Source organism: Anolis sagrei, chromosome 3, assembly GCF_037176765.1.
Source record: "Anolis sagrei isolate rAnoSag1 chromosome 3, rAnoSag1.mat, whole genome shotgun sequence".
NCBI classification, from domain to species: Eukaryota; Metazoa; Chordata; class Lepidosauria; order Squamata; family Dactyloidae; genus Anolis; species Anolis sagrei.
In genome coordinates, this window is record NC_090023.1 from 46,252,080 (window position 1) to 46,274,575 (window position 22,496).

Here is a 22,496-nt window from a genome sequence, read left to right on the forward strand (position 1 = left end):
TAATAAGTTTCTGCAAATTTATTAAAAGCTAATCATGTGCTCATGTGAAACAAAACAATCAGATCAGGTGAGCCTTGCATAAGGCAGCAAAATATTTGAGCATTTTAGAGAACACTTGAAAACTTCGTCAATTTTTTTTCTTTCTCAAAATTCTATTTATTTTTTGATTTTGATTTTAGTGGCAGATTTACATATCTGTGCTTTTAAAATATGTGTGTGGTAACTTGTAATGTAGCCTAATTAGAATTTTTCCTTCCATTCTGTTTTGCTGTTTAAGCACACTCAATATGAAATTTATTTATTTATTTATTTATTCAGAGGTTTTCTGTACCGGCCTTCTCACCTCAGCGAGGGACTCAGGTCGGTTTACAGCATATATGAAAGTACAATAATATATAAGTACAACAAAGTGCAATGTCATTACATATTAAAATAGTACAATAAAGTACAATAAAAACAAAGTGCAGGAGGTAATAACAATAATAATTATTTTATTTCTTACTCGCCTTTCCTCATGGCTTGAGGTGGGTTACAGAATAAAATATGTACATATTGTAAACATACCACAAATACACATATAAATGTATTTTATAAAAAATACATATTGAAACTTATTTCTATAAAATACTTATTGAAATGCACAAAAAAGAGATTTAAAAAAGGACACAAGTTTAAAATTCATGCTTAAAAACTGACTTGAGTAGGCCTGCCATAAGAGATAGATCCTTCAATGGTTTTTAATTTCTGTCAGCTCATTTAGCTGTTGGGGCTATTCCAGTAGGTTATTCCACAGTCTTGGGGCGACCAATGAAAAGTGGGTGGTGGATGCCAGTCTGGTTCTGGCAGGCAGGAGCAGACACCCCCCCCCCCCCCCCCCCACTGGACCTAAGTGTGCGGGGTGGATTTTACTGGAGAAGGCAGTCCTTTAGGTAACCTGGACCCAAACCATGTAGGGCTTTAAAAGCCAAAACCAACACCTTGTTCTTCTCCTGAAAACTAATTGGCAGCCAGGGGAGTGACTCTACAATAAGTGTAATATACTCACTCCTAGATGTTATTGTAACCAGTCTGGCTGTCCTATTTTGAACCAACTGGAGTTTCTGAACTTGGTACACAGGTAGCCCAATGTAAAGTGCATTACAGAAGTCCAACCTTGAGGTTACCAATACGTTCACTACCATCTTCAGGTTCTCCAAATCTAGGAAGAGGCACAGCTGGCTTATCAGCTGAAGCTGATAGTAAGCATTCCTGACCGTTGCATCTACCTGGGCTGGGCTGATATTTGGAGAACTGGATCCAGGAGCACTCCCAAGCTGCAAACAGTCTTTCAGGGGAAACGTAACACCATCCAGAGCTAGTTGACACACCTCCATCCCCAGATAAGGACCCTTGATGGCAAGCACCTATGTGTCTGGATTTAGTTTCAATTTGTTTTTCCTCATACAGCCTATTACCTCCCCCAGGCATTCATTCAGAGGAGACACACTATCCTTAGTTGAGGCTGTTTTTGCAGGCATAGAGAAATATATTTGGGTGTAATCAGCATACTGATAACACCCCGCCCCATGCCTACGGATGATCTCTCCCAGTTAATATTAAAGAGCATTGAGGATAGAATGGCACGTTGTGGGATAACCATATAACAGCTTTGTTTTTGAGAAGCAGCTATCCCCAAGCGCCACCATCTGGAACCTGCCTGAGATGTATGACCAGAACCACTGCAGCACAGTACATGTTCAATGTTATCAAAGACTGCTGAGAGGGCTAGAAGCACCAGTGGGAACAAACTCCCCCTGTCAGTGTTGAGACAGAGATCATCCACTAAGGTGACCATTGTCTCAACTCCATATCCTGCTCTTAAGCTGGTTTGAAATGGTTCAAGTAAGTGTGTGTCATCCAAAATTGCCTGGAGTTGGGGGCAACTGCTTTCTCAATCACCTTGCCTAAAAAAGGCAAGCCTCTCACCATTCTAAACAGCTCAGCTGGATGTGAATCTGCAGACACAATGATTGCAGAGATTAAAGTTTGCTTGTATTGCCATCATACAGGAGCAAAGATACCCTCTATACCATGTTTTGTCACATAAAGGTCGAGTTTTCCGCCATCTGCACTCTAACCGTTGTCCTTTCCGTTTCATTTCCCTGAGGGCCTCAGTATACCAGAGAGCTTGATTTGTAGCTGTTGTTTACCATGCCTGTTGGCAGGAAGAACGAGCTACAGTTTGCTACAATAGTATTCCATTCTTTCCCAGCTCAAGATTTATTGCCTTGTTTACTTCAGGCAGAAGTGGACCATAGAAGTGCCCTGGAGGATCAAATTCCTGAGTGGTCTTATCTACAAAAGTGAAAACCATAAATATGTAACAGCAATAGTGCTTTACAAATATTTGTTCAGTCACACTAATGTTTTTCATGGAGAAATTGAATTATACTGGATAGTGACTATTAGGGCTATGGAAAATATTGTTTGTGTCTCATTTGTCATATCTATTTTGTAAGATTTATACATACGATTCAATATTTAAAAACACAAGGGGCATTCATGCAAAAAACTTAAGATTCAAAATACTGACCTATGACTTTCAGAAGAGTTATGTGAACCTTGTAAATGACTCCGGGTCTCTGGCGCAGCTTTCCCCCCAAGAGGACTGGGTTTGGTTTCCCCAAAGGGCCCCAAGGTAGATGGTGAGACCGGAGTGGAGAAAAAAACCCCTCTTTCTCCAAAGGGGAGGTGAGGGGGGCTCGGGGTGGGAGGTGAGGGGGGCTTGGGGTGGGAGGGAGGGATACGATTCCTGGTTGAATGACAAGGCAAGGAAGAATCCCCTCCGGCACATGGCCGGCCCATTGAGAGACAGGCAGAGACCCATCATGTTTAGGCCTTAATGCAGGAAGTGAGCGGAATTCTGGGAAATTTAGTTTGTTTTCTCTGCCACAGGAGTCCTTGTCTTCCCAAACTACATTTCCCAGAATTCTGCATACTGCCCTGTGCCGCCGCCTCCTCTCTGGAAGTTTTGGTGTTCATTCTCTAAAGGAATTTTGAGATGAAGGGGGTTTGTTGGGAGTTGAATCAACACTGTGATGTTGGCAAAATGGAGAGGCAGTAACTACAAAGTTTACCTAGTAGGTTTACTATTATTATTATTTCAAAGGCTGGATGGGCATCTATTGGGGGTTATTTGACTGTGCTTTTCCTGCTTGTCAGAACGGGGTTGGAGTGGCCTCTGGGGTCTTCCAGTGAAATAGTACTGTGTAAGTTGGTTAAAATACATCATCATCATTATTATTATTATTATTATTATTATTATTATTATTATTGCTGCTGCTACTAATACTACTACTACTGGTTAAAATTCCCTAGAAATCAATGGATGTGCAAATCTTTCTGAAACTTGGGGGATTTTGTTGCATCATTGAAAATAAAAAATTCAAGGAGATAGCTCTTGTTTGTTTTTTTTAAAAAAAAATAACATGTTCATAAAAACTTATTAAAATTCCTCAAAATTATTAGATGCGCAAAATGTTCTAAAACTTTCAGGGCAGGGAGGGGGGCAGTGGTACATGTGTTCTACCGTCATAGCAAGTTTCATCCTGTTAGCTCTCAAAATGGGAGAGAAAGGAGCCCTGGAAACATCTCCACTTGTGCAATTCCTTTTTTAAAAGTAGCTAAAATTTTGTTATATTGTTATAGTTACGATACCCTTACGATATTTTAGAAATAATTTTGAATCTATCCCCACCCCCCACCCATTGTAACTGTTTTTTCATTGATTACACCAACCTAATGACTATGTTCCCAATTTCTCCTAAAGTGTGCTGCCTTTTCTTAATTGAATTTTAATGCCTTGATTTCCATGTATACTGTATGCCTATTGTGGATACTATGACTAAGTGGTATAAATTCTTGCAGGGATTCAGGTTGGAGGTCATTGCTAACATGAGAATTGTTCATTATAATGAGGTGCACAGAAATGTCCAGCATGCTGAATTAATTTATTTCAGGCCTTACAGTGTATTCTTATAATTATTTGTCTAGTAAGCAATAAGGCCTGTGGAGTTGAGTGGGAGTACTCTTAGGTACACATGTTTAGGATTGTAGCTTAAGGCCTATTTTCTGTTTTTAATTACATCTTTCATCAGATTAGCTTTACAGTCCCCACATATTAACAGAATTGATAGGCAGACTGTCTCCCTGTCATAGGTAATGTAAGTGCTCCAGAGCAAGCGATCTTATTCTGTATCTTTAACAAGAAGGTAAAAAATGTTGTAATTAAAAACACATTAGAAACGACTTACAAACAAACCCAATATTGGCTGACACTAAACAATCTCTAGACTTCCTTTTGGTAGAACAATGACATTTATTACAAACTTTATTTGAGTTAATTTTGCAGATTTTATTCCAAATGTTTGCCTTTACTTAGTCCTGACAGCATTTCCAAGGTTCATGTCACACTCAGTGGGCATCTTCCAGAAATCTCTATCAACACTCTGTGACCATTCTGAAATAACTAAGGGTTTCCTTGAAATTCGGAGCATGTTATTTAGAAGGTAAAATTTTGGGCAACGTATGCCTGTGACCCTGGCAGCTGTCGGGTCTGGAATTTATCTGGAAATCCCATTATTCTATTCCGAGCTTTTAAGGTGAAATGAAACTTAAATGGATTTGATGAAAATAGCACAAGGGGAATTCAGTTGCAGCTCCCAAGAAAGGGACTATTAGATCACCCATTGAGATACTTCATCCTTTAGGAAAGGCCCATTGCAATATCAGATGAACAAATCACCCTTTTTGACTTTCATCTGTTAACAGGAATGAAAGCAATAACACCCTATCCATGGAAATGAGAAACAAAACTCAGGGAAAGAAATCAAGGGAGACTTTTGCTCAGCTGTTAGTTACTTGTGACAGTACAATTTATAGTAAATCTCTGCTAGCAAATTGTATTCCATTTGCTCACAGCATGTTCCCCATTAGACCACTAATTTTGTGAAAGTTAGAAATGCTCATTACTAGCTCTCTGCTGTGAAACAGTACAGAATTGATTCACTGCCTGACCAGTAATTAGTACCAAGTAAATGAGCTTTTTTTCTTTTCACATTTCATAGGTTAAAATTCTATAACCCAGTTATCCAAGAGCTAAGAACCCAATTAAAATGCTAAGCTATCTAAAGTTTAAGTATCGCTTTTCTCCATTAATTCAAAGAGTAGGGGAAACCGCATGTCAGATCATCAATCCAAAAGATGGAGAACTTGGGGTACTTTGCATTTGTTACTAGCACATTATTTCTCATAGTATTTCTGCCTTGTCCAAAACAAACTTAAGCACAGTGTAACTGCATTGTTTACATCCATCCCTTATTAGTTTTGCCTCCACATTTTTTTTCTCTGAGAACAGTTTCCTCTGCGTTATAAATAGATTCTAGGTAAGGTTGCCATATTACAGCCCCTCAAATCCTGATACCTAATTTGCATGTTATGTCATGTCATGTAGAGACATATTATGCAAATTGGTATAATTATTCATAATATGCATTCAGATTATGCAAATTCAGAAAATTAGTCATTGCTTTTTTAGGACCAATGTGTTTTGCCCTTGTTATCAGTTCTGATAGTAACTATTTCTCTTAGAGAAACTGTGGAATAATATTTATAGTATGGTACTATACTTGAAACAGCAACATACATTCAAATTCTTTTTGGTTATGGATTTGACAGAACCAGGTTTAAAAGATCTCTGGGTTTTCTTGGGAGTGAAGATTTTTCCTGGGTCATGGAGGTGATATGCTTTTTTGTGTGTGTCAGGAGGGAATTGAGAAACTGCAAGTCGCATGTGGTGTGAGAGAATTGACTGTCTTCAAGGACGTTGCCAGGGGATGCCTGGATGTTTTACCATCCTGTGGAAGGCTTCTCTCGTGTCCTCACATGAGAAGCTGGAGCTGACAAACAGGAGCTCACCTTGCTACCCAGATTCAAACCATTGACCTTCCGGTCAGCAGTCCTGCCAGCACAAGCATTTAACCCATTATGCTACCGGGAGCTCCTGGTGATATGCTGAAATAGAAGGAGTGGTTAGAGCTATTGGATTCAATGTGAACAGATATTAATGGTGACTGGGTTTTCTTGTGAGTAAGGAGATACTGATTTCGACTGGGTAAGAAACAAAATATGCTGGAGCTGTTGGATGAGATCCATTTAATTCAATGGAAGCCAGTTGTTGGTTGTTTTTTTCTTGTAAAGAGGTAGTGACTTCGGCTACACAGGAGACAGGCTAGAGTAGAAAAAACAGAGGAAGGAGTGAGTCACTGGGACCAGCATCATGGATATGGGTTGGGCCACCTCCTCCCATATGTAACATGTGTATGGGAGGAGGTGGGCAATCTTTAATAGATTCAAGCAGCATTGCCGCACTCATAACTTAAAGGCCTGGGCTCAAGAACTGTGGTTGCTTCCTTTTCTGCCTCCAGTGGTCCATCTTTCCTCTCTAACACCTGGATAGTAGAACCCAGAGCATTCAGCACAGGATGAGACACCATGGGGCTTTGCTTAGCACTTTGTTCTCACAGTCTCTTATGTCATTCGCCATGACCAGTGCAGTCTTCTACACTACATTCCTTTTTCATTACTGCCTTCATTCTGGGATTCTCCCAGTTTTCTGGGACAAATAGTTCTAGGTCACCACTGACCCAAGTGCCACCTGGAGCCTTCTGTAGTGGTGGCAGTCCTATGGTGCAGATTGGGGAACACAGAACGATGAATTGGGCAAGATAGCAAGAGGAAGTCTACTGATGGTACAAAGATGTGTGATTCAGTCTACATACAGTTGCTGTTAATGGATAAACTCTGGATTTATTTTTATGGAAATGTTTGCACTTGTGTCTGTAGAGAAGCGGAGAAGCATAGAATTTATCTGCTTGATACCCACTGGTATAATTTCTGTGTCACATATAATCTGTATATTTTAAAAGAATTATGTCACATTTCACTCTGAAAGTCTCTCTTTCAACAAGTTTAGAGTATCTGTTCTGACACTAATCCTCTGGTGATGTTCCACGGTGTTTAGTTTATTATAGTATCTGCCTCTTTTTATTGATATCATCCAGCGTAACAAGAGTATAAAACAACAGCAGCAACAACAAAAAGAAAACTAATTTGATAAAATATGATTTACACACTTCTGATATAAGTCATGCAGAAGCCTTGAAAATTTAATAAACAGTTTTTAGATTAGTTTAAAGACTTAGCCATACCTTTGTATGTTAGAGGAGTTTTTATTTTCACCCGTGTATATATTACTTTTAATGCATGTCCTTGACAGTTTCTTGATCTTTAATAAGATTCCAGGGGGATATGTTGCTTCTAATTTCCTTTTCAGTCAACTTATCAAATGGTTGATAAATCTGATCAAGTCTTTTCAGACTGCATGGTATGAGAAAGTATAGGAATTCTGCTACAACTGCACAAGTTTATCTTTTTTGTCATTTGCATATATTAGAGTAATTTATATTTTCTTATATGCCCTTTTAAAGTCAAGTGATAGATTGCATGCAGCTGACATTGTTTCATGTTTTTAGAAAAATGAATCTAGTTAAGGTATTCACAATTCAGGTTTTATATAACAGCAGCACACTAGTGCTGCTTCATAAAAATCCAAGACTGAGCCCCCTGCTTCCCACCAGCATCTTCAATGGGAGGAAATTGTGTTGGACAAAATGTCTAGGAGCTAGCTGCCTTCTTTTCCCACAGTCCCGGGGTCTTTAGGAAACACGGCATGACTTAGCATCATTTTGAGAGGAACATATTGGGTTGGGGAGTGGGACCTGCCATTCCAGAAAACCCACACACACAGATAGATATCTACATAAAAACTCCAACCATCACCCAAGTCAAAAAAGAAGCACCATTAAAGCCTTGGCAGACCGTGCAAAAAGAATCTGTGAACCCCACCTCCTCCAAGATGAACTGAACCACCTCAACTGGGCTCTACAGGCTAATGGATACTCCACCTCAGACATCAGAAGAGCTGCAAGACCAAGAACAAGCCACAAGAATAAAGATGAAGATCCACCCAGAGGAAAAGTGTTCCTGCCATATATGAAGGGAACCACTGATCGCATAGGGAAGCTGATGAGGAAACACAACATACAAACAATCTACAAACCCACCAAGAAAATCCAACAAATGCTACGTTCAGCAAAGGACAAGAGGGATCCTCTCACCTCTGCAGGAGTCTACCGTATACCATGCAGCTGTGGACAAGTCTACATAGGGACCACCAAACGCAGCGCCCAAACAAGAATCCAGGAACATGAAAGGCACTGCAGACTACTCCAACCAGAGAAATCAGCCATAGCAGAGCATCTGATGAACCAACCTGGACACAGCATTTTATTTGAGAACACAAAAATGCTGGACCACTCTCACAACCACCATGTCAGACTACACAGAGAAGCCATTGAAATCCACAAACATGTGGACAATTTCAACAGAAAGGAAGAAACCATGAAAATGAACAAAGTCTGGCTACCAGTATTAAAAAATTCTAAAATTAAAACAGCAGAGAGAAAAACAGGCAGGGACATCTAATCACCTTTCAAGAAGAGTTTGCTCCAGGCACAGTCAGCCCATTGTATGCTAATCAAGGTGGTCAGTTGAAAAGATTCACACCTAGCCCAACTTACAAAAGCCTTTTGTCTCACCCTGGTCATTCCACAGATATATAAACCCCTTTTTTCCCAGCTCCAGCAGACCTCACCCTTTGAGGAAGCTTGCCATAGATGCAGGCGAAACGTCAGGAGAAATGCCTCTAGAACATGGCCATACAGCCCGAAAAAACCCACAAGAACTGAGGATTCTTCCCTTTCCTAATAAAGCCAATAGTGAGGGATGATATAGTTGCAATCACTGTCATCTGAGAAGCAGCACATCTCTCCCCATTCCCGTCCTTGGGTAAAATTTAAAAGCAAATTTAGTGAGTCATTATGGTGCCATAGCTAGATACTGGAATGGTAGAATGGAAATCAAAGTTATCATCTCCTCTCAGCCGTAAAACTTACTGGATGACAATGACTCAGTATCTCACTTAGCTCAACTGAAGGTGGGGGGCAGGGGGGGGGACACTATCTTGATCTCATTGGAGGAAATACAAAATATAAAAGTAACATCATCATCATCTCCCATGCACCATAAAATGGGCCATATACTTGGGGTGTTAACACGTAGGCTCAGGGGCATAATAGGTTGTATAAGGTTCTCTTACAATGCGTAGCCCATGCTGCACCATGTACTGTATTCTTAGGGACCTAGTACCACTCAGTGAGTCCCGAGTTCAGTTTCTCACTTCCATGAAGCTCATTGTGTAAGAATCAGTCATCATTCTTTCTTGGTGTATTTAGTCCCAGAACCAATATTAGACAGAAACAAATTAGTTTAATCACAGTTTGTTCACAAATGAAGCTGTGGATTGGGAAGTAACAGGAAATAAAAACAGAAAGTAAGATATGATAGAGGTTTTCAAAAATAAATAACAAAGATATGGATAGGTATAGAAAGCATTATAAGATTTGAGGATGGATAGCAAGTGATCTGGTTGATGAAGAAAGACAGTTGTTCTTTCAGAATATATATTAACGAACATTGTTGTCAAAAGTATAATTTATGCTTTCTTCCAACTCTCAGGAGTATTTGCTTATTTCATGTTGACAGTATACTGTAGGGAACAATAAGAAAAACAAATTTAAAAGGGGAAATAGATTAGATATTATTAATTAATTCATAAGTAGGATTAATACCTATGAATAAATTCTGGCTTGCCATCATAACACATTATTCCACGTATCTTTCTGCTAAATTAAAGGTTGTACATTAGTGAAATCCTTTTCACACCATTCTGTCATAACTGTAGTGAGAAAAATGGGTATAATTCTATATTGAATCAGAGCAAAAGTTCATATTGCAGGCATTTACCTCAATTTTGATTGAACTGCCTTATTAAAGCACTCTCGATCCTGAACTATAAGGGCATCATAAATCACATTTTTATAAAAACTAATGAACTAAATAAATTGCAGGAAATATAATCTGCATATTTTGCCCATTCAGTGAAGTAGAGTAAAATATTTTACTCAGTTAATTGGATAATTAGGTAATTCACATCTAATCAACCTGTAGACAAACATAAACAGTTGCTCATAAGGCAAATAAAAACGATGTCATTGTAAATATCTTTCTTTTGGATTTGAGGAGCCCTATTAAATTTCTGTTTATACTTGGTTTTAAGCAGCATGTCATTCTGAAAAATTCTCAAGTACAAAAGAGTGCTTAGAATCATGCTGAGGGATTACTTATATTCCTTGAAGATTTTCTTAATCCTATTAAAGCTGTGGTAACAGAATGGTGCCAGTTCTAGTTGGTTGCAAAATAGTAACAATTTCAGAGTAAATGTGTGTATGCTTGTGCACAGAAGTATGAGCACACCCAAATTAACAACAGAAGTGTGAGCAGTCTAGGACATTAACCTATGTACATGCACACCCATTTCTAAACGCTTCGAAAACTGTTGAAAGACAAAGTACAACAAAGCCCATCACATGACGCAGGGAGGCTTCCCCTTTGTGTCTGTCATGCTCCATTAGTGAAGTGTTTACAAAGTGTTAAGAAATGGAGGGAGATAAGATGGGCATATGTCTCCAGAGCTCAGGAATTGCTATAAAACTGGAGAAAATGGCAAACAACACATGGAATGGAACCTGTCAGATTAACGTGCATTGATTCAATTTGGTGATGTGGGGGAATGGGCATTCCTGTGGGCGGTGTCCTATAAAGCAGTAATGCCTCTGTAGTCTCCCCAAATCCAGTTGCCTTGCCTTGCACTGTTTTTTTTTTTTTTAAATTAAGTATTCATTGGAAATTTCGCTACTTCAGGAGATCGGTACTTTGCTTTCACTTGATCCTGATTTTTCAAAATTGTACTTTTCATTCCTTTTCTTTCACCATTTCCAAAGTTCACAAAGGTGTTTTTTTATTTAAAAAAGGGGTGGGGGTGGTGGGAACTGCTCTCACTCATGTGATAAATCTGAGAACTGATAATTTTGATGCACAGAGACAGAAACAACAACAGAAACAACATGGAAAATGAGAAACAATATGATTTGCTTTCTAACACAAAGGGAAATAACACACCGGTAATGTAATGTTTCCCCCCCCCTCCCCCACATGGGATGAAGTTGTAGTTTAATAAAACATGGGACCTAGGCTATTCGTCAAATAGCAAATATCCAATTTGTATTGAAAGAACTTGGTTGCATCACTTTGCACTGTGACCTGCAGTGTGCTATATTTGAGTTTTGACATTTTGTTTTCATGGTGGACTGAGTATCTGCCTGTACACGGGTTTAAGATTACATGAAAAAAATGAAATAAAGCTGAGCCATATGAAGCAAATCAAAGAATATAAGCATATATTTTTACCTTGAGAGCCTTTTTGAAGATGAGGTTGGGTTCTTCTGTTGTACTTTCATCTGCCCATAACATATATCAATCTGTCACTATGGCAGATTGCCTTGGATCTGTTTGGAAAATCTCCACATTGTATGGGGGGAGATTGGAGGGACCTCTCAAATGTCGTAGTTGCCTCGTGCAATGGGTTAAAATAAAGTTTATTATTGTTGTTGTTGTCCCACCTGCTTTCATGTGGTAACTGTCATCAAAGGATATAGAGATAATATGCAGCAGGCATGGGCAAACCTCGGCCCTCTAGGTGTTTAGGACTTCAGCTCCCACAATTGCTACTGGCTGTTAGGAATTGTGGGAGTTGAAGTCCAAAACACCTGGAGAGCTGAAGTTTGCCCATGTCTGGTATACAGAGTTAGGTTTAGTCAGCGCATTTTTATAACAACACAGCAAATGGGGAAACTGTGTGGGTACTACAAGCCTCTGTCCTTCATTCACTAGTTCTGTTGCACATTCCTTCTATTTTACCCACACTAAGTTCCTACATGCTTGACCTCTGTCCAAATTTGCTAATTTTACCTCATTACTTATGGTATAGAACAAAAATGGATAACAAAGAGCCCCAAAAAGGTCACACAAATCCAGGGTGGAGAGATCGGATATAAAATGACAAGTCCAATACAGTTCAGTATTACCCACCTGAAAAACAAAGTCGTCTACTAGCAGAAGCTTGGGAAGAGGTCTGTGCTCTGTTTATAAATGTTAATGGGAATTGCAGGGGGAATACTTGTGCAAGCCAACTTCTATGGTTTTACATATGATAATAGAAAACTGGAGCATCCAGTCTGGGCAAGAAGCTAGTCAGACATTACCACTGCTATGTACCTAACACATTGCTATGTGTTAGCATAGCTAAACTGAAAGATTTATATTACATCTAAACCTCTCATTATTATAACTATCACTTTTTTCTTTTTATTGAGAGATGTGTGCATGCACACAAACCCTGTATACAGGCTAAACATAGTTTTAAAAGAGTATGAGCTACAGATAATTAATAGTTTTGTGATAATATAAAGTTAATATGTCAAAAGGCTTTCAATTAGAATTACATAGACAATTAAACGGTACAAAAAAGCTGGTAGTACAAAGTGGAAACAGTTCCTAGGCAACTGAAATGATAGTGTGTTTGCCTTGTTTTTATCTAGGAGTAAAAAAGGGCTTTCTCAGTCTCATGTATGAATACCAACTTCCCATAGTCATGGTGCTAAGGAACTGGCAAAACCATTGAGTGTTCCTTGCCTAAGAAAACCATAAGTTGACAGAGAACTTGAAGGCACATAAAAAGGAGGAAGGAAGGGGGTGAAAAAATTCTCGAGCATCTTTAATATTAATTTATTTTTATTTTTATAAAAGCTTTCATGGATATACTCCTGCCTCTTCAGGTGCAGTACTGAATGATTTGTATCCTCATGTGAAAATACAAACCAGTTAGCCTTTTCCCCCTCCTTATCATGCTGCAAGAAACTATCATGCTTTCTTCTTTGAAGGTACAAACATGTATACACACATTACTTTGTGACCTATGTTATCTAAACAAAGGTGCCATTATGTAGGTGGAAGGTTTTTGCAGGAATAATTATTTATTTATTTATGACATTTTGACCCCGGCTTTCTCACCCCAGAGGGGACTCAAGGCAGCTTTACATACAGGCCTTATTCAATACCTTAAAACACAATGTACGCTTAAATAAATATTAAAATAGAATTTAAAAGTACATTAAAAACAATTAAAGTATTTAAAAACAATACATTCAGAGTTAAACACCTAATCCATGAGCATAATCTAGGCCATTCCAATGGTCATTGCACCCTGTTCCAAGTCTATCTATTGCACATGTTCTCTAAAGGCTTGGTCACAAAGCCACATTTTTACTCTCCTGTGAAGGTCAGGGGGGAAGGGTTGATCTAATATCCCTGGGGAGGGAGTTCCACAGCCAATGGGCCACCACTGAGAAGGCTTGTCTCTCATCTCTGCTAATCGCGCCTGCGAGGGAGGCAGGACCGAGAGCAGGGCCTCCCCAGATGATCTTAAACTCTGTGGTGGTTCATAGAGGGAGATACGTTCAGACAGATAAGCTGGGATAGAACCGTTTAGGGCTTTATAGGCTAATGATTATCAATTATACCTGTGTTACATTATATGACTATATTTAATAGCAAAGTTCATGAGATGACATAGGTTGAAATTTCCCCAATTCCTCTAACAAGGCCAATAGGGGATTGAGGATCTTTCATCCATAGAAATGAATTATCATTTACGAGAGAAAGTAACAAAATAACAATAAGTTGTGTGTGTGTGTGTGTCATCAGTGCAGCAGTGTAAATAAGTCAGAAATGCCACATTTTAAAATATTAATTTTGTTGTTCACATATAATATTCAAGTATTCGATTTTTCCGAACATGACTGTCCCAGTTCCTGGGTTGCATAAGGTGGCATTTGCTGTACTTCTTACTGTATGAATCCAGACCATGCTTTCAAATGCCATTATCTGAGAAAAGCCATTTTCCACTTTCATTAATAAGACTGTTATTTGTAAAACAAAACAAAAAATAAAAAGCTTTCCAGCCTAGCTCTGAGAAATAATTGAAAGGTTACACTGCAAAGTTTGATATAGGTTTCACAGAACTTTTTATTCTTCTCTAGCTGACTCAGTTTTGAGTATTCATATCAATAAAATAATTATGCAAACATCTTCCATCTAGAGCAGAAGAGGTCAACTACAAAGAGATAAAGGCCACCCCCCCACCCCCCCCCCCCCAAGGCTGTACTGTACTTCCTGACACAGTTGGAAGTAATATGACATAATTTCCAGTTACATTTGGCTGTTGTTGGATGATTGTGGATTGTTGATCATGACAAGGTTCTGAGCTGTTTGGCGGAACAAAAATGGCCTATGAAATAAATATGTATTTTTAAAAGGGGGGGATGAGCTTTTGGATGACAGAAGATAAGAGTACATCTAGTTAAGTAAGTAAGCTTAACTATCTAAATTGTAAAAAGTATACTGTACCCTACAGGACCTATCCATTCATACATTATAATAGAATTGCATCTTTCATCATCCTTTGGTTGGCTTATTGTTATCGTCCTTTGTGCACCTTACTTACAGTGTTTACAGATATAAGTTGAAAAATTGTTCAGCAATATATGTGTGTTTAATACAGACAATTTTGAATGTTTGGTATTCATTGCCATTGTGCCTTTTTAGGTCACAGTAATGAAAGGCAGCAGTAGAAATAAAGACCATTCAACAGACGGAGAGGGGACAGGAAAACGACCAAAGAGAAAGTGTCTTCAGTGGCATCCACTACTTGCGAAGAAGATCATTGATTTTTCTGAAGAGGAGGAGGAAGACGAGGACGAAGAAGATATTGATAAGGTAGACATATCACATCAAAAAGTTGACTATCTCTTAGAAAACTGATTGTTGTACAGGACTTCCAAAATGCATTTGGCAGTTTCGTTAATGAGTTAGAAAAGACTTTTCTGAAATTATTAATTGCAATGTAGTGGTGTCTGAAAAAAACTTTAAAAAATCAATACATATGCACAATTTTAAGGATGGAAGAAGGGTGACTTTGGTTTTTGTTGTTGTTGCTGTTGTTTTTGTTTTTGCTTATACCATTTGGGCCATGCAGTCCAGCATTCTATTTCCAACACTTGCCAGGCAGATATCTCTGAGAGTGCATCTATACTATAGAAATAAAGTAGTTCAACCCTACTTTAACTGCCATGGCTCAGTGCTATGGAATCATGGCAGTTGTAGTTTATTGAGACATCAGCACTCTTTGGGAGAAAAGGCTAAAGACCTTGTAAGACTACAACTCTCACGCTTTCATAGCATTGAGCCATTGTAGTTAAAGTTGTGTCAGTTCTACAATGTAGATGGACTCTGAAATATTCACAGGAAGATCATGAAAGCACCCCTTTAGTTATACAAAAGCTGGTATTTAGAGACATGTTTCTTCTCATCATGAAGCTTCCTAGCTATTACAGTTGTAGATTAAGGTAGGCCAGTACAATTCACAGTCTTCAGAAATTCCAGTATGTCCCCACTATTACACATGACTAAAATTAATTAAATAAACCCTGTGTACCATCAAAAGGTCATGATAGATCATTGTACTAGGCTTTTGGTCATCCCAGAGCTGTTGACACCTGGAGTTCATTTTTACAAAACTGGAATCGGCCTCTAGGTGTCAAATGAACTCCTGGTTTAAAATAGCCAGAGCAGCCTAAAACCTGATAAATTGTTACTCCTTGTTGTTCCTAGAATATTGGGGGGGGGGGGGGGGGGTATCAAGACTTCCCAGGCCCTCTGGAGGGCAGACAGACCTCAGACCTGGGGACCTGTTCATCCCAATGTAGGTAGAACCATATACTGTTTGTCTGCGCATTTGTTTGATACCATGTTTCAGTCATATAAACTAGTAAGCATTGCCATGTATTTCTGAAGCAAATCTCAAAAGTTAATTATTTTTTGTGGAAATTACCATAAATTATATTGTTCATCATTTTTAAATTTCTTCTATTTACTTAAACCTTGTCTTTATTGCTTGAGGCTGCAAACACTAATAAACCAGAACAAACAAAGTATTAACAACAGGTATGCATCCTCCTGCAAAAGGAAAAAAAGCCACCAAGAGTGTGGTTAGTTTAAATACAGATTTGTGCAGAGGCATAAAGCCATGTCCCAAAAGCCGTTATAAATAGGAAGGTTTATATCAGCTAATCGAAGAGCAATAGTGTGTGCACGCACACAGGCATGCATGTACATGTGTGTGAAAGAGGGATAGAAGGAGAGAGAGATGCCATCCTTGGGTAGAACTCTCATTGTGGCTCAATTAATTTTACTAATTATTCCATTTCAAGGCATCATTTTCTGAATGAATCTCCTTTTTCCTATAACAGGTTGTTTCTGATGTTTGTTTTTTTTTAAAAAAAATGATTCACTCAAACATTTTACTAAACAATCCACTTCAAATATAGAGTATTTGCAGATTTTATGCAAATTTCATATCAGATTTTGAAATGAATAAATAGCAGGTGTGACAAGAAATAGTTGTCAATGACATTCTCTGCATATGTAAATAGGTCCATCTTCTTAGCACTGATAGTCTTGAGCACGATGCAGATGAAACAGAAGATGAAGATTCTTCAGAACAGCGAGCTCGCAGGCCAATGAATGCATTCCTTCTCTTCTGCAAACGCCATCGCTCCCTTGTGCGGCAAGAACACCCCCGTCTGGACAACCGTGGTGCTACCAAGATACTGGCAGACTGGTGGTCTGTTCTAGACCCTAAAGAAAAGCAGAAATACACAGACATGGCCAAGGAGGTATACAATGACATCATCACTTATCCACTTGAACCTGTCATTTTATATATTTTAATACTCATATTTTATATCTTAAAGCACTATAACATTTCATTAAAGTAACAGTTGCAACAGGGAGTTAACAACAGCTTCGTAATGGTGAACGTTTTAAAAGTACAATTAAAAGAAGAACTAACACTTCCATTTCAGAAGATGCTGTGACTATGTTTTAATGTTTAGTGAATGATAATTTAATTGAATGTGTGAGGTTGTAGTTCACAGTGGTCAACAACTGAGCTGTGTAGCTGAACATTACTGCTTCATACGTTGCTCCCATAAATTCTTTACTGTCTGCTTTTTCACGTTTTTATCAGAAGTTTTGATTATTCTTTTCATGTTTATCTTCCTTCTTCTTCTTTCTTCATTAGTGTGATTACAACTACCATGATAGTTGCTAGCTCTCCTGACTTTCCAAACTTTTTTGGGAAATCACACATCCACCCACTCATCCTGCAATCTAGATTATTGAGGTTTTCTTATATTAGAGTTTTGAGATCCAGATAAAACTGTTCAAATGTATGCGTTTCAGCAGAGAGAGTGTATCTGTGTGTACTTCTTCATGGTGTAAGTGAAATATGCACATATGGGTCTTCCCGCACAAGTGCAAACAGTTTCAGATTCTCCGGGCATTTAAAATGGTTACATGTTGGTGTTATGTATAGAGAGTCTGAAACTGTCGACACATGCACAAGAAGACCCATATGTGCGAATTTCACAGATGACCACTCGAAGAAAACCAGGTACAGGTAAACAACCCGATTTCAATATTGGCTAATTTGTAGAAAAATAGAAAAACAATGTAATTCCTCTTAATGGAATAACTGCTGTGTTCCCTATTATATGTTTTATTAACTATCTTAATTATTAATACTTGCCATTTGCTTGTTCTTAATTCTCAAAGTTTGAATGACTATATTAGAATTAGTAAAGATTTTGTGAGGAAACATAGAGCCTTGAAGAGAGGCAGGTAAGAAATAAAACTGTTATTATTACTAAACATAATAATAATTAGGTAACTCCCTGTTTGAGCAATACACAAAAGGAGGACAAGTGCTTATTTAAAAATTCAAAATAATGTGGTGGTTAATACACTATTTCCAGATCCAGAGAAACTGTTCCTTTCTAAAAAATTTAATTCAAAATGACTGTCACTGAAACTGACCTAGAGGGTATTTTAATTAAGGACTTCTTTGAGGGAAGTTATTTGCTGACAATACAATTTTACTTTATTTTTTTAAGAAGATGTACAGTAACGTCACATTTTTTGAGGATGGTACTCTTGTGATTTCAGCTGTGCAGCAGTAACTTCACCAATAATCTACCAAAGACTCAGCCAAGAACTAAAATATAATGCTCTTTTAGTAAGCTATTTAAACACTCTAATTTTATAGATGTAAATATAAACATATGAAGACTTGACAAAGAACCCAAACATTCATGTGTTAATGAACTATTTAGACACCACAGGTGAAGGTGACCACCACAATATTATACCCCTACTCCTTCATCTTCATAGAATTACCAACATAGATGGTTAAGCATCATCTCCTTTAGCAGATAAAATATAACACACCAAAGTATATATACCTGAGAGAATCATAGTGGTAGCCTTGGAGCCAGCTCCCACTACAATCCCGCTACTGATGATGGTACATTGCCATTTTGAGAAGAACTAAAGATGTATTTGAGAATGGTGGGGGTGAGGGTCAATATTTTCATAAATTTTTGTACATTGGGTATTGTTTTGGAGGGATGAAAGTTTTTTGGGGAGAAATCATCTGAAAAATACTTTATTAAAGGGATTAGGGGAGTGGTAAGAGTTTCAGGGGCCACAAAGGTTAGGTCTGGGAAGTGCAAGCATCACTGAGACTTTTACATTCACCATCACTAGTATAAGTCATACATGGTTATTCTGGTTTTCTATTTCCCAAGGAACCAGATGGCAAATTTAATTAGCCATTCTTGCTTTAAAAAATAGTCGTAAATAAACTTAGCAATGATGAGAAAATTTATTTTTATCCTCCTTTCAGTTCAACCCTATACTTGTAGAATAAACAAACTCAGTGAGATTTTGTTCTTAGTTGAGACATACAGGATTGCTATATAATTGTTAGAGAAATAATCCCCAAAATAAACTTTATACAGAGAAAATAAACTAACATTACATAGTGGGCATTGCTGTTCTAACACTGAAAGCCAGGTGGGGGGCCAGTTTAAACAGGTTCATAAGAGTCTGGTAGGCCAGAAGAACAACTGACAAGCTTTCTTCTTTCAGGAGAGAATATTGTTATAAGGAAGGGCAGGCTGGAAGCCATTAGATTTGAAACACTCTTTCTCTCCTTGTATAAACCTGACTTGGTTGCTTGTGGGTGGAATGAGTGGGGCCGTGGAACTTACTGTCAGCCTCCCTGTAACTTGAAAATAATCCAATAGTTCTGATCAGATTGTTCTTATGCTACAGTTGTTAGGGGAAACTACTCAAAAATATAGCAGAGCATCCAAAATACAAACAGGACACTTAAAGTTGAGCATCAGCACACAACATACAGAGCGTGAAGTGTCATGTGATGTGGTTGTAAAAAAAATAGAACTTAGGCAGGCAAAAATGCAGAGTCCAATCTTTAAAATCACAAAAAGTTTATAATGATAAAAATAACTGCATTTCTTAATAATCAAGAACTGGATCTGAGCTACTCCAACACCCATCTCTACTATGTTTTCAGAGAGAGAGAGTATAACACCAATCATTACATCTCTCTGACACACACGCAGAGAGAGATCTCAAAGCACACAGCAATGTAAGAATCTGAAGTCAGATTTTTAAAAGGCTTGCAGTAGAAAAGTATCCATTCTACGCAACCAATCAGAATGAGAGTAAAAACAGAAATGCTAACTAAACTGTTTCTCATTGAGGAGTTGAGACTTGGGTAGTGTGGGGTTGAATCCCAACAACAGTCAGAGGTCTTTCTTTAAAAGCTGTGAAATAAAATTCAGTAGATTAACTGAAAGACAGAATTGTATATAAGCCAAAGTGTATCATGAGATATTTTTTTAACTTTTGCTCTGAATGAACTAAACTTCAGTTCAAGAGAGCATGTTTTTTAAAATCCCATGAGACAGTTCCTCTTTTAAGTAATAACTAAACCATGTTCACAGCAGAATACAAACAATGGTTGCACAGCACTCCTGTGAGAAATGACAGATCAGGGACAGCTAACAATAGTGTGTTAAAACACTACTTATAATGTTATGATATCACTATTTACTAAGTTCTTGAAAGCTAGACTTGCATTCTTCGTTGAAAAGAAAACAGCCAAGTGCATTCCTAGAATCATTTATTCCAAGAGGATATATGAGATATGCAATTAAGTATATAACTTGCATTCTTTTTCAGTTTGAACTTATAACAATAGTAATTAGCAATGGAATCTTGCCAGTGAGTCTCTTTGTGACACTCCTTGAAGAAGTGTTGAAGGAAATACATACAAGCAATGAAGCTTTTGTTTTCAAAGACAATGTCTCCATTTAATAGTAATATAACTTGGTTATTCCAATTGTCCAGACATAACATGTAGCTTAATGTAGCTGCCATATAATGTGCAGCTAAGCTTGTTCTCCCATTCATCATGGCATCCAACAAAAGACCTCAGAACTTTCTCAAACATTTCAGACTTTGCCAGTGATATACAATCACAAATTTTCCATTGGGACAATTATTGTGAGATTTTACCTTTAACTATCATTGGGAAAACATGATAGTTCCTTCATTGTCAGTTAATACATTTGTAATATAAATTACAATATAGAAAGAAAAATGTTCATAGCAGCAGGCAGAAAAAGTGGATGGCCAATAGAGGATGGGAAGGGGCAGCCACAGCTCTATCATGCCTAGGCCCAGCCATTGAAAGGCCTTCCTTCCATATTTCAGCTACAAGTTCTGCAACCTCAGACAAAAAGAATAGCAACCAGGAACTTAATCCCTTTGCTCAATGCCATCTCCCTTCCATGGTGATATATTATTCAGATTTCCTAGCGACATTCTCACTTGTTTAGTATGACATTAATGCTCACTCTCAGCCCATTACATAATATTGGAGGTAAATAAAAGTTGGGCCACTGATGTCACAGTCTCAGTTCTTGGAGAATTGAGCAAAATGATATAATTTATATTCTTGTAACTATCAGTATTGGATTCACTGGCAGATGCCCAAAATGGTTAAAGGTCTAGATATCATGAGTGGAACAGCTTAGGGAGCTGGATATATTCATCTGTGGAGAAGAGAAGATAGAGAGGTGTCATGATAGCAGTCTTTAAATATTTGGAAGAGTGTCATGTATAAGCTTGTCATGGGATGAACTGGTTTTATGCTGTTCCAAAGACTAAAACATAGAACAATGGATTACTGTGTTACTTGAGAGTGCAGTAGGCTCCAGTGGAGGGTGTTGGATTCTCTTTCTTTGGAAATCTTTAAACTTACTTACTTACTTACTTAGACAATCCCTCGTTATCCTAGTATGGCCTTCTTGACTCGCATGATCTTCCACAGTGAGGACATTGGTTTCAGGGTGAATGGCGGTCCCAGTCAGGGTTGGCTTGACGCGCCTTCCTCTTGGCACATATCTCTCTTTTGTCCTCCATTTGTGCCTCTTCAAATTCTACAGCACTGCTGGTCACAGCTGACCTCCAGTTAGAGTGCTCAAGGACCAGGGCTTCCTAGTTCTTGGTGTCTATGCCACAGTTTTTAACGTTAGATTCAACCCATCTTTAAATCTCTTTTCCTCTCCACCAACATTCCGTTTTCCATTCTTGAGTTGGGAGTATAGTAACTGCTTTGGGAGACAGTGATCAGGCATTCAGATCTTTAGGCATTCAGATCTTTAACCTCTTTAAATGGAGGTTAGATGACCATATTTTGGAAGGGTTTGGAAGTGTCTGTTCCTGAATGGCAGAGTGTAAGATTTGATAGCCTTTTCAACCCTGCCATCACTATGATTCTATTTATTTCAGATATATTTACTTGTTTAATCCATGCATTTTCAGTTTTAAAAAATTAAACATTATATATTTTCTTGCATATTTTCTAGTAGGCGCATTTTTCTTCCCTCTTCTTCCTTTCCCCCTTTTACATAGCTTGTTCTTATATCCTTTTGTTCAGTCACATCTATTTACTTGTGTGAATATAAAATTGAACATGAGGGATATAAAAATGTCACAATGAAATGGTGAAAATTGTGGGCTGCATGCAAGACCAAATGTTTATTGACAGTCTAGTGAAATCCCCTTCTGGCTGTAGCCTTCCTGATAGTCAAAAAACCTACTTTTGGGGCTGAGAAACCTTATAGAACACATTTTGAGTGCTATTCGGTGTGCAGCAGGCATGAAAAGGAAAGAAAATCCCATGATATACAGTACATCTGCTTCACTGGATTTAGGCCGGTTCCTAGAACCCATTGAACATTTCGTTGAGACTAAGCCCCAGTGAACAGGTTCTTTAGAATGAGAGGACAGTTTTGAGTTTGCATTCTTACATCTTAAATTCATACTTACCTCTATGATTTCATATAAAATGCTATCCAGTGCCTAAATACCAATTACTTTCAATCTTT

General features: G+C 38.1%; 1 protein-coding gene across 8 annotated transcripts in view; it reads left to right on the top strand.

Annotated features, from left to right (window-relative positions):
* The window catches only part of BBX (BBX high mobility group box domain containing), a 137,607-nt gene that overhangs the window by 64,122 nt on the left and 50,989 nt on the right, over nt 1-22,496 (top strand). For all 8 annotated transcript variants that reach the window (XM_060770668.2, XM_060770672.2, XM_060770667.2 and 5 more), the window contains 2 exons: nt 14,722-14,892; nt 16,608-16,850. In XM_060770668.2, the coding sequence (XP_060626651.2) occupies nt 14,722-14,892; nt 16,608-16,850 (414 nt within the window). The remainder of the gene's footprint in view (nt 1-14,721; nt 14,893-16,607; nt 16,851-22,496) is intronic.